Source organism: Echinops telfairi, unplaced genomic scaffold (assembly GCF_000313985.2).
Source record: "Echinops telfairi isolate 266 unplaced genomic scaffold, ASM31398v2 ScPeMD7_3;HRSCAF=10, whole genome shotgun sequence".
Classification (NCBI taxonomy): domain Eukaryota; kingdom Metazoa; phylum Chordata; class Mammalia; order Afrosoricida; family Tenrecidae; genus Echinops; species Echinops telfairi.
The window spans coordinates 3,412,770-3,426,228 of record NW_022103899.1 but is presented as its reverse complement, the minus strand read 5'-3'; the positions used below and the strand labels follow the sequence as shown (position 1 = coordinate 3,426,228).

Genomic DNA, 13,459 nt, shown 5'->3' with positions numbered 1-13,459 from the left:
AGAGATTGTTAAAAACCAATGACATGCAACTTCCACTGTCACCCAGGCTGGAGTAACAGAGCCCAGACTTGCCCTCTCACCTTAAGGAACCAAAAACACGCAGACTATGTACAGAAAACAACAGTTTTCAGACAGTAGATAATAGAGAGCACACGACGGTGCTTCCTGAGAGAAGGAAACAATGGTGCCATCTTACTTCCTGAAGAAGGAGCCCTGGTGTCGCACAGTGAAGTGCTCAGGCCGTAATCCCAAGATCAATGGTTTGAACCCACCAGGGACTCCGCATAAGCAAAGACCTGGTGATCTTCTCCCATAAAGAGGACCGCGTAGGAAACCCTGTCATGCAGTTCTGCCCCAGCAGGGAGGAGGCTGTGAGCTGGAATGGACAGCACAGCACCCACCAACACCACCGCCCAGACGAGAGACCCCGACACTGCGAGGAGCAGCACCCCGTGACTTCTCTGTGGGGGCAGAGCTGTGATTCTAGGATGGCTGCTTTTGTTCTTCAAGTGCCATCAAGTCTGCTTGAGCCACGGTGACCCACTGTCTGGTCCTGCACCATTCTCGCCATCCCTGTGTCCAGCCCTGTCCTGAAGGTTCATCTTCAGTCTCAGCGCCTCTCTGCTGCGCTTCACTGGTCCTTCTGCAGGGACCGGTCCCTCCTGAGACTAAGTCCAAAGTTCATGAGATAAAGTCTCACCCTCTGTGGTTCTAAAAGTATTCTGGCTGTACTTCTTCCAAGACAAATGTGTTTGCTTTTTCGGCAGTCCATGGTATGGTCAGTATTCTTTGCCCACATCGTAACTCAAAGGCATGAATTCTTTGGCTGTCCTTATTCATTGCCCAATTTCTTTGGCATGTCTATGAGGTCATGCATGCATACCATGGTCAGGCCAAGAGAGTTCCGGAATTAGGGTTTCCAGGACAGAGTAGCAGAGAGGACAAGCTTTACCGAGAGAGTACAGAGGACCTTAGTCAATCATTAGCCGAGTGCAATCACCACATGCAAATGAGGAAACCATTGAGACTGGGGTGGGGTCGCGGGTGCACAGGGAACAGCAGAAAGGAACAAGTAGAAAATTGTCCGAGCTCTCCCAGGCCAGGAATAGTTTATGCTGCTACGAGGCAGCATGGGAAAAGCTGGAAATGCAGGAGGCACACTCAGCAAAGCACTGGATCAGTATCGCAGCCAACTCAGCTTCAGACTAAGGGCTGTCTGGACCCCCTCACAAAGCTTGGAAGGCAGCTTCAAAAGAATCCGTTGTTTCCAAATAAGACAACTGCATTTAAAAACGAAGATGAAAACTAGTTAAAAAAAAAAAGAAGAAAACTAGTTAAATAAATACCAAAGAGAAAAAAGAAAAGTCAACATCCTACATCAAATTCATAAAATCTGACATTCATGGAAAAATTATAAGGAATAAAAAGAATATTCAATAATAAAGAGAAAACACGAACAGACACAATCCATAGAATTAGTTAAAATTAGCTATCATGCCTGTGTCTTGGATGTTCCGCACAGCAGAGAAGATGGTGCATGGCCAGCAGTCATCGGAGGTCTTGGGCTGGGTTTAAACCAACTAACTGACTTCTGGCAAGAAACTCTATTTTCTAATATGAAAATGCAGTATATGAGATGCACAGCAGATTAAGCATGGCAGGACAAATTATCAGTGAACTTAAATACATATTGAAAGAAATTGTCCTAAATTGAATGCAAAAAGATTGAATGAAACTTGCAAACAATACAAAGTGATTTACTGCATGTACAATTGTAGTCGCCGAGAGGGAAAATGGAGGGAAAAATAGTTAAAATCATAGTGAATTTTTCCAAAGCTGAAGAGAATTGTAAACTAAGATTCAAGATGTTCAGTGGATCCCTAACAGAAGAAACACGAAGGAAGCTACACCAAGACATATCATAATCAAATAGCTTGAAACCAGTGATAGAGAAAGAATATTAAGACAATCCAGTGGGGAGGGGAGATATACATTATGAAGATAGATTTTTTTTTCAAGAAAGCAACATCTTTAAAGTACTGAAAAACTCCCACAGACATTTTCAGTATGAGAAATATGATTAGAGAGAGAGAGAGAGCATATGACTGGCATATTATAACCAAGGAGTACAGGTTCTGAACCCAAGAAGACTTCACAGAGGAGGTCAAGTGTGGGCTGAGTTCCGAATGGGAGGGAACTTTTCACATAACTCTGGAATCAGAGAGACAAAGGTCAAAATCCTGACCCCATTTCTCACTATGTGACCCTAGAGAAGGCACTTAATCTTGCCGACCCTCAGTTTCCTTATGTATAAAATGCAGATGATAAAAGTACCTCCTAGAAGATAATGAGCTTACAGTCTCTGGATGTGTTTAAATAATGCTAGATGGTCATCCCTGCAAGGTATCGCGGGGAGGCACAGAGGAGATCGCTGCGTCCCGGGGCTGATACACAATCTTCACAGTCTCTGAGGGTGTGAAGGGTGACGAGAGAGGGGAGGTTTCGCCTCCAGCCTTCAATGAAGAGCAAGTGAAACTAGACAGCTATCAGTATTCAATTCACAGAAGCCCTTGGGTGTCAGTCTCTGGCGGGATGTTTTTAGGAATGCTCCCACCTTTCTAAATAGCAGAAGCACTTATCTTAGTGATTGCACATTGTGGGGAAAGAACATAAAGCTTGGAATTTAGGTTTGCAGCTAATCCCTTGCTTCACTAATATTTTAATAGCTCCGTGTTCCCTCAGCTATCTGGATTTATGGGGCACATTTATAATATGAAGAGGAGAATTGTTCGGGCAAATGGTTTGCTACATTTGCCTAGAACTGGCGACTGACCTGGCCAGAGGAGAAGGATGTTCTAGTATGGCATTCTGTTTTGGGAGAATATGGAACAAAGGGAAAGAGAGAATTCTGAGAATTATGCACCCCTCCCCCTAAATATTTTATTCAACACAAAGGAAGCAAGAGGGAGAACAAAGAGTGAGAATAAAGGAAAGAAACCTGTTTGAGGCTAAGCCAAATAAACTTAAATGGTTTAAGGAATAAATTGGTGGAGTAATTCGAATCATGGGCAGGTGCTACGAGTGTAATTTAGTCAGTGTTCGGGAACCTGCCAAGGAAGAGAAAAATGTGTTGCTTGTGAGATCATTTCCCAGCAGCTTCATAAAAGAAAACTGATTACAGGAATTTAATAAGTAAAACAGAGCCAGAAATATAGTAATCAAATGAGTTTTTAATTACATTTCAAGCAGGAAAAAAAAATCCCAATTTGTGCCCCAGGGATTAAAAAAAAAAACTTCTAGAGAAATGCTTTTGTAGCAGGAAAATAATATAAACACTAATTTCCATAGGAATTATCGTAGTCAGTTTAATTAAAAGACCTGATCAGAGTGAAGACAAGCCAGTGCCAAACTCTACCGAAGAGAACCATGGTGGTCACGTTCCCTCACACTATTGTCTAAACAGAAACACTGTCCAGTAACCTGAAAACCGGCCCCTGCATCTTTCCCAGGAAATGAAGAGAAATTTGACCACTGCCCCGTTATGATGTTCCTCTGTGTTATTATCATGTGGAATATAGCATGCACGTTTGACTTAAAATCGGGTGTTTTTGCTTGATATCATAAATGTCACTTTTAAGAGAGCAGGAAAATATAGTTCCTCTGTCTGAGGGACATCCACATGACGCGGCACCCTGTAGCAGGGTGGAGGGCGCTGACCGCTCCTCCGGACCGAATGATTTCAGGCCCTTCCCACTCTGCTCTGCTTTATCTCAGTGGTGTCTCACCAGGACTCTGTATTTTGCAGATGCTAGAACATGTCCCTCCCAGGTTAGACTCATGCTTGGTCGTCAGTCCTTTCCCTGCAGTTGGGAGATAAGAACCCCTAGCGGGAGGTAAGGGATTCTTTTGCTCTTCTTGCCCCTTGCATTGGAAAACCACTGTTGTTGGGGGTAGTTTTCTGTAACTGTCAAGGATAGCACACTAGGTAGGTGGGAGAAAGGTGTGCTAGTCTGCTGGAAGATTTAGAGCCTTGGAAACTCTATGTGTAAGTTCTGTTTTGTCCCCTCGGGTTATCAAGAGGTGTTGTCCATTGAGACCTATCTCACACTTGACCTCAACCCCATTTCTGGGTACCTATCAAACTTCCCCACAATTTCCAAGTCTTACTTCATTGTGCTTCTCTTCAACTTCCCTCTTCGGTCCATCCAGCCTTCTTGACTTCACTTTGAATCATTTCCAGCACAAAGTTCCATGCCATTCCCTCTTCTCACAGGAAATCCAGTCCTCCTCAATATGTTAGATCCCTAATAAGTTTATGTGGCCCTCCTCTTCCCCAAAACCAAAGTCCTAACACACCTCAGAGGAGGAGCTACCCAGTTGTGCTGAAGTGGAATTGCTTGGGGGTGGCTCTTCTAGTCATAGTTGTGATTGGGAAGGCCCATGCAAATAGGGTGTGTGAAACTCTAACATGAGGATCAGTCAGTTTTGCTATCTACTAGGTATAATATGAGCCATCTCGACATTGGGCCTCCACTCAAGTACTCCCTCAACACAAGAATACTTTGTTCTAACAATCTGGCATTCCGTGATGCTCACCTTCCCGACACGATCGCTGAAGACAAAATGGGTGCATAAGCAAATGTGGTGAAGAAAGCTGATGGTGCCTGGCTATCAAAATATATAGTGTCTGGGGTCTTAAAGGCTTGAAGATAAACAAGTGGCCATCTAGCTCAGAAGCAACAAAGTCTACATGGAAGAAGCACACCAGCCTGTGTGATCATGAGGCATCGATGGGATCAGGTGTCAGGCATCTAAGACCCAGAATAAAATCATACCCAATGTGAATGGGGGTGGGGCATGGAGTGGAGGCCCAATGCACATCTGTAAACAATTGGACATCCCCTCACAGAGGGGTCACAGGGAAGAGATGAACCAATCAGGGTGCGGCACAGCACTGATGAAACACACAACTTTCCTCTAGTTCCTTGGTGCTTCCTTCTCCCCACTATCATGACCTCTATTCTACCTTACAAATCAGATTAGACCAGAGCATGCACACTGCTACAGATAAGACCCCACAACACAGGGAATCCAGGATAGATAAACCCCTCAGGGCCAACAATAAGAATAGAGATACCAGGAGGATACCAGGTGGGGGGAGAAAAGATCACAAGGATCAACCTATACCCCCCCCCCCAGGGGGATCAACAATGGAAAAGTGGGTGAGGGGCAAAGGAGGACGATGTAAGATATGAAAATAATAATCTGTAATTTATCAAGGGTTCATGAAGGAAGGCAGGCGGGGGAGGGAAGGAGAAGAAATGGGGAGCTGATATTGAGGGGCTCAAATGGGAAGAGAATGCTTTAAAAATGATGATGGCGGCACATGTGCAAATATGCTTGACACACTGGATGAATATATGGATTATGATAAGAAATGTAAGAGCCCCCAATTAAAGTGTTTTAAAAAAAGAACAAAGAGAGACGGGTATGAGTAAAAAAGTAGTAGAGAAGAAAGACTACAGCCTCTACCCATGTAAAATATCCTTTAAGATGTAAATACTGACACAATGCATGCATATATGGATGTATGTATGTATTGTGATTAGAGTTGTATGAGCCCCCAATAAAATGATTTATAAAAAAAAGATGAGCCATTTCAGAGGCAGGAATAAGGGCTTTCAGGACCATCAAAAAAGAGCCAGAAGCAGCAAAGCACACCCTTTGGACCCTGAGACCTCCTGCACTGAGCATCTTTGTTCCTGAAGACAGGAAATTGTGACACTAGATAGCTGACCGAAAAACAGTGGCAGTGGCGCCAGGAACAGCAGCATCAGAACACAGAGCAGAGCAGAGCAGAAGGGTGAGCTTCCCAACCTACGGAGGGAGTGAAGCCAGGTGCCTTCAGGGAGGAGGCTCACTGAAGAGTGGGTTGCTTCCAGGCAATAAATCTGGATGGCCAGGTTTGCAGACCCACAGAACTGAGCTAAACACCTTTGGGCTGAGCTGTAGGGCAGAGCGGTGTGCTTTGGGGGCATTTATCGGCAGTGTTAAAGGAGCTTTGTAACAATGCCAAGTAGGGCCCTGGCCAAGGGACTGTATGGCCAAAGTTACTGAGGGCCAGTGAGAGGCGTGGCTGCAGGCACCATGGAAAAGAACTGCTTAGAGAACTGCTGTTTATACTCCTGAATTGTAACCTGTTTACCTCTCTAATGAAGCCCACCATAGTGAGTCTTATCCATGGGTTTTATGTGGCTATTACAAGGGATCATGGAACCCAGAGAAGAAGTCGACAGTTGTCAGCATAGAGTAGAGGAGGGAGGATGCATGTCTGACCTTGGTTTCATGGGAATTAGCCTTGGGATGATGCGGACTTGAATTCTCCTTCCCCCTTGTGAGGTTGGAAAAAGTCAGACCCGACTCCCACACCATTTTTAACACAAGCTTTTATCTCCAGCCCCATCTCACATCTTTTATACATGGCTGCTCTGCCAGCTACTCTGCCTCCCACAGCTTCCACGGATTTCTGTTGTATCAAAGTTTCCCTTTCTTTGCATTCTAAGCCCTTTAGGACAGCTTGTTTGTTTTTCTCTATAAAGCACTGAATAAAAAATGAACAAGCAGCTGTGGGGGTATTGGCTTATGAAACAAACAGTGATGTTCCTACTTCAGACCTCCCCTTGAAGGCATCCCATCCATTACACAGGAAACAAAAGGTGACCTTGTGTGTCTTTGAGTCGGTTCTGACTCATCCCAACCCTGAGAGTTCTGATATTGCAGTGAGTTAAGCATGGGCTGTTAACTGAAAGGTTGATCGTTCAAACCCACCAAGTTCTCCTGTGGCTGTCTGCTTCCATAAAGACATCGAACCTCAAAATCCCTATGGAGCAGTTCACCTCTGTCCTATAGGATTTCTGTGAGTCAGGGTGGTGGGCAGCGGTTTTTATAAGACCAAACCACTGAGATTCCAGAATACCTTCTAAAAGGCCTGCTCCAGGCATGACCCGTGGTTACAGAATCCGCAACAGTCATGTCTTCCACCAGGAGACATACAGCTCTTCATGTCTGAGGATACCAGAATGAACCTTCTCCAAGCAAGACTGGAACCATGAATCTGCTCTAAGACCTGACTTACCCTCACAAAGAGCTATCTATCAACTGCAAGGATACGAGTAGACTGTAACGCGGTAAAGGATAAACCCCCATACCCACTGCCATAAAGGTGTTTTGGCTCATCTGGAACCTATAGGATAGAATAGGACTGCTCCGTAGAGCAGCTGGCAAACAATCTGAAGTGTTCGTAACTGGACGCTCTTGCCAGACCGCAGAGATCAGGGATGTTAGGTGTTTATTCTTTGGGACCCTGACCGTGGGGAACAAGTTCAAGACGTGCAGGTCTTCGGAAGCTGTCTGCTCAGTAGATGGTGCCCAGCAACCACTGCCAACTGCTCTGAGGGATCACCTAGGAAGGTCCTGGCACAGAAGGAGGAAACTTCAGAACAGAACTCAAAGCCATGAAAGAGAGCAGACTACCTGGTCAGAGAGAGATTGGCAGATCCCCTAAGACTCCAGGTCTGGCTGGAGCTGAATTGACCTCGAGTTAGAATAATCAACCATTTGAGGTCAAAGAGCAGCATTTCCTCAAAGACAAAGTTCAAGACAGAAGGCATGGAAACAGGAAGCATAGGGAGAAGTGGGATACGCAGGGCACTTTGAGGGGATTGCAAAGGATGAGCTGGATTTGAATGTGTATGAGTTGTTAGGGGTAAGATTCCACTCTATAAACCAGGGGTTCTCAAACTTTTTAAACAGGGGGCCAGTTCACTGTCCCTCAGACCGATGTAGGGCTGGACTATAGTTAAAAAAAAAAATTTGAACAAACTCCTATGCACACTGCACATATCTTATTTTGAAGTAAAAAAACAAAACGGGGCAAAAACAGCCGGCGGGCCAAATAAATGTCCTCAGTGGGCCACATGTGGCCTGCGGGCCATAATTTGAGAACCTCTGCTATAAACCTTCGCTTCATTCACAATAAAAGTTCAAAAAAAATCTATATACTCTCACAGTGAGCAAAGTTATGAAAACGGATTAGACATACCCAAACAACTTGAGGAAATTATCCATTGGGCCTGGGGGCTTAGGACCATGCTCTTGGGGGCACAAAGTTCAATTGGCATAACACTGCCCACAAGGACAATGTTCTACATCCTACTTTGGTGATGATGAGGTCTCAAAGGCTCATGAGCCACCATCTAAGGTGCCTATTGGCCAATGATTGGCCTCCTACTGTCTAGAAGGAAGAATGAAGAAAGTTGAAGATGTACGGAAACAATGGATCCAATGGGCAAATGGACCACATGAACATCAGTCTCAACAGCTCTGAAAATGAGATGGTTCGTGGCTACTACTATCAACTTCTCTGAAAGGGATCACATTCCCCTAAATAGAGGAGGAGGAAATGTGGAACAAAACTCAGAATTATTTGAAGAAAAAAAAAAAAAAAGACCTAGCTTACTGGTTGGATAAAGACTAGTGGGATAGTGAATGATGGGGGGAGTGCAGAGTGGAGATCCAAAGCCCATTAGTAGGCCACTGGAGATCCCCTTGCAGAGGGGTCTCGGGGAGGAGATGAGCCAGTCAGGGTGCGATGTAACAATGATGAGAAATACAACCTTCCTCTAGTTCCTAAAGGTTTCCTCCCCGCTCCCACTACCATGACTCGAATTCTATCTTGCAAGACTGGCTAGACCAGAGGAGGTACACTGGTACAGATAGGAACTGAAAATACAGGGAATCCAGGATGGATGAGCCCTATAGGACCAGTGGTATGAGTGGCAAAACAGAGAGGGTAAAGGGAGAATGAGTAGGAAAGAGGGAACCGATTACATGGAACTGTGTGTGACCTCCTCCCTGGGGGACAGACAACCAAAAAGTGGATGAAGGGAGACGTCGGACAGGGCAAGATATGACAAAATACCCATTTATAAACTATCAAGGGCTCATGCGGGAGGGGGGAGCGGGGAGGGAGGGGACAAATTGGGGCCTTATTTTGGGGGTTTCAACGGAGAGAAAATGTTTTGAGAAACGATGTACAAATGCGCTTTACACAATTGATGTGTGTATGGATTGGGATAATAGTTGTATGAGCCCCTAATAAAATGTTTTAAAAAAGAAAAAAAATTAAAAAAATTTAAAAAAAGAATGAAAATGTATTGACACTGAAAAAAAAAAATATATATATATATATATATATATAAATTTTAATCTTTAATAAAAAAAAATTTAAAAAAAGACTAGTGGGAACTTTAGTCACCCGTCAAGTCTAGAAATGAACTCACCTCCATGGCTCAGTTTTGAGCAACAATGAAACCAAAAAGCCAAACTCACTATCATTGGGTCAATTCTAGTTCACAGTGGCTCTGTAGGGCAGAGTAGAACTGCCCATATGAGTTTCTGAGACTGCAACTCTTTTACAGGAGTACAAAGCTCTGTCTCCTGCAGAGTGGCTGGTGGCTTTGAACTGTGAACCTTTCTAATTCACAGTGGCTCTGTAGGGCAGAGTAGAACTGCCCTTATGAGTTTCTGAGACTGCAACTCTTTTACAGGAGTACAAAGCTCTGTCTCCTGCAGAGTGGCTGGTGGCTTTGAACTGTGAACCCTGTGGTTAACAGCCTAACTCGTAACCACTATGTCACCAGGGCTCTTTGCAGCAACAATAGACAGGTCTTTAAGGAAGACAATATCACTAGGTAGGTACACACCCTGAAATAATCAACTGTTTCAGATAAAAAGTACAGCATTAGCCCAAGGACAAAGTTCCAAAGTGTTCAGAATGAAGACCTGGAAGCAAGAAACACAGGGAGGAAGTGAGATAAGTAATGTACATTGTGGGATTGCAAGGGCATGAAGCAAAAGGTATATAAATTGTTGAATGGAAAGCTGATCTGCTCCATAAACCTTCACTCAAAACAACAAGAGTTTTTAAAAATAGGAGTCTGGGAAGACATATAACCAAAGGTAAATTTTTTTTAATCCAAATGTTTGTATTCAATTCTGTTCACTTGTGAAATGCTACTATAAAAATAACACCATGTAAAGATATTTTAGATCCTTGGTGTGCTAGTCTGGGTACTTTAGAGAAACAAATCCACAGAAACTCAGATATAAGAGAGAGTTTATATAAACATTAAGTGCACTTCAAGAAAACATCCCAACCCAGTGCTGCCCAAGCCCACAAGTCCAACATTAACCCATATGTCTGACACCAATCCACAAAGTCCTCCTCCATCTCACAAAACACACACTATGATGCCAACTGCAGGAGGAAAGCCGAATCAGTGAACGTGTAAGCCTCTCAGCGCTGGCAGGGGTCTCCACATGGCTGCTCCAGTACCCAGGGCTGCATCGGGGTAGGTTCATGTGGCTTCTCCTCAGGGATGTCTTGCAGGAAATGAGCCTTGTCAGTTGAGGCAGGGAACTGGCTAAGGCAGCTGCACCCTGGTCTGACCATCACAAAGCAAGAGACCTGAGAACTGGAAAGGCGAGGCTCACTGAGCCATTGATCCCTCTGCCCTTCAATTAACCCCACATGTGTTTATTGGCTAGGTTGGCACAAACTTTAACTATATCCCTGGGCTAATTTGAACCTATTATTATCTGTTCTAGATGATAGAAAATCCCACTCAAGGTGGGCAACCAAAAGTTAATAATGGTTCTGTCTGAGTGGTGGGTTGCATGTCATCTTCATTTACTTCTTTTTACTATTACTTATATCCTTTCTAAAATTAACACATATAACTTCAGAAAAACATAACTAAAAAAGGGAGAGAAAAGCATTATTCTCAAAATGAACTCATGTTTCAAAAGGATAAAGGCCAAAAATCATGTTTTAAAAAGATAAAACTGTCATCAAAATCTCATGTTTTTCAATTGTGGTATCCAGAAAATCATTCTCCCACCTCTTTTTTTAAAGTCTTTTGCAAAGGTGGGTTTATTCATACAAGCCAATGTTCAGATTTTTTAGCATAAAAGTGTGTCATAGATGGAGAATTGTTTTTCCTGTTCACATTGTGTTGGTTAAGGAGGTTTGAAGTCTTTCTTTGTATAAAATGAAAAATAATTTAAATGAAGAAAATGTAGACATCCATGTATTGAAAAGAAATTATAACTTTTCATTTTATTCTGATAAAATATGTACTATATATAAAAAAAATGTTCTTTTAACCATGTTTTAAGTGTACGACAAATTTGTGACCTTAATTACACTTGATGTGTTAGGCAACCATGGCCACTATCCATCCCCAACTGTTCCTTATCACCCTCAACAAAATCTCAGCATCCTGTTCAACAATAACTCTCTATTTCCTCCTCCTCCCTGCCCCTCAGTTCTTGGAAACTACTCATAAACTTATGTGTCTAAGCCTTGGCCTGCTCTAGTTATTCCACATATGAGGGATTGGACGGCATTTCTCCTATGTGTCTGGCTTTTTTCACTGAGCATAATGCTTTCCAGCTAAATCACAGCTTGTGTCGGGACTTCATTTCTCTTTAGAGCTGAATCTTCCATTAAGCGTTTGATACCACATTTGTTTGTCCGTACATCTGGTGATGGGCATTTGGACTGTTTCCACGTGTTGAAAATAGTGCTGCAAGGAACGTTGGTGTCCCTGCATCTGTTAAAGCCCTCTTTTCTCTTAGGTATTTAGCACGGTGTAGAATTGCCATCTCAAACAGTAACCCCAACCTAACTTTTTGAGGAAACACACACAGTTCTCCTAAGCGGTACACCGTTTTATGTGCTCAGCAAAGGATTAGGAGCCCAGTTTTATGAACTAAAATAATAATAATCAGTAAAACAGCATGTTCTTCTGTTGTTTAATCTGTGCTTCCTGGTTTAGTGGAAGGAACCCCCACCACTAACCTAGCCCAGTAGTCCTCTGGTGTGGCAACTGCAGAATTACTCAAATTCAAATGCAGCATCTCCTATCAAGGGCTCTCATTCCACTGCCAAGGACAATCTCGGTTTTGTGAGCGTGAAGCAAACCATACCAAACTCACTGCCACCGAGTCAATTCGTACTCATAACAAACCCCCAGGACAGGGTAGAGCTGCTCCTGGATTTCCTGAGACTGTAACTGTTTACAGGAGTAGAAAGCCTCCTCTTTCTCCTGCAGAGCAGCTGAAGGCAGTTAGCAACCCAGCCCGTAACCTCCAAGCAGAAAAAATGGACAGTCTGTTTGGAAGTGCTTCGGGGCTGTTCTACAGGGCTGCGATGAACCACTAAGATGCATTTCTGGGTTTGGGGCAAGTGAGGGCCCTGAAGCCTGCGCAGCATTGGACTTACTAGGGCCAGTTCACCTCTGGCCACCCCCTGAATTTCTTCTTGCCTCATCTGTCCTGCAACTCCCAGTTACTCGCCTTCATATTCCTTTTTCCTTTCTCCCTGTCTCGTTTTACATGTGCCCAGGCTAATGTGTAGCTATAGCCCAGCTCCCAGCTCCTTAGCTTTGAACACCAGCTCCACGGATTGCGGCTGATCATTCTTAGTCGGCTAACTCATCTGTAAGGGAGCACTTGCTAGGTTGCTTTTTGTTAAAAATGTACGGCTCACGGCCTAGGGAGACGAGACGTCTGCCTGTCTAACAGGCAAAAACACACATATGTGCTGCCTGTCCCTCCTGGTGCAGCCAGAAAGACAGGCTCTGGAGCCGTGTGCCCGGCGACCCCCCGAGTTGTGCACACTCGTCCCTTTTCCCCTGCATGGTCTGCAGAGAATGCCAGCCGAGGGGCAAAGTCCGTGCATCGGGTTCGTCTTGCCACCCTCCTTTGGAGCTGGTCCACCGGGACCCAGTGTCCTCACAAATGGAACCTGGAGGATGTTGTCAGTGACTCCCTCTCCTCTGTTTGTTTTGCTTCAGGCATTGGTGAAGGTCAATGCGAAACTGAAGCCCATGCTGGACTTGGTGGCCGCGAACAGAAGCCAGTGGGAAGAGCTGCACCGGCGGCAGCGGCTGCGCGCTCCGGCCGCCGAGCCCTCCCCGGCCAGCGCCCCAGCGGCGGCGGCAGCGGCGCGGGACCCCAAGTGAGCTCTGGCGGCCGGCTGCTGCGCCCCACTGCTGCCCCGCGCCTGCAGCCCGCAGGGCCGGCTGCCTCAGCAGGAGCATCTCTGCGCATACCCAAGGCTTGGGGACGCGCGGGGGAGCGGGCCTGCGCTTTCCCCTTGAAGTGTGGTCAGCAGGGGAGGCGGGGAGAGGGAGGGAGAGAGAGAGACAGTCGGCAGGAAGGACAAAGGACGGGGCGCGGCGGGGGCATGCCCCAGGACCACCACCCCCCCCCACGGCCCCTGAGGCTGCCCGAAGAGCCCTCGGCCTGAGACCAGGTTGGGCTCCGTGGGTGCAGGGGACAATCTGAGTGCCAGGACCCGAGGCCTGTCTATCTGTTCGATGCAAACCCGGGA

General features: G+C 45.2%; 1 protein-coding gene across 1 annotated transcript in view; it reads left to right on the top strand.

Moving 5' to 3' along the window:
• PDE11A (phosphodiesterase 11A) overlaps positions 1-13,088 on the top strand; it is a 441,211-nt gene extending 428,123 nt beyond the window's left edge. The window contains exon 20 of the mRNA XM_004701714.1: positions 12,921-13,088. Coding sequence (XP_004701771.1) covers positions 12,921-13,088 — 168 coding nt within the window. The remainder of the gene's footprint in view (positions 1-12,920) is intronic.
• The last annotated feature ends 371 nt before the right edge of the window (positions 13,089-13,459 follow it).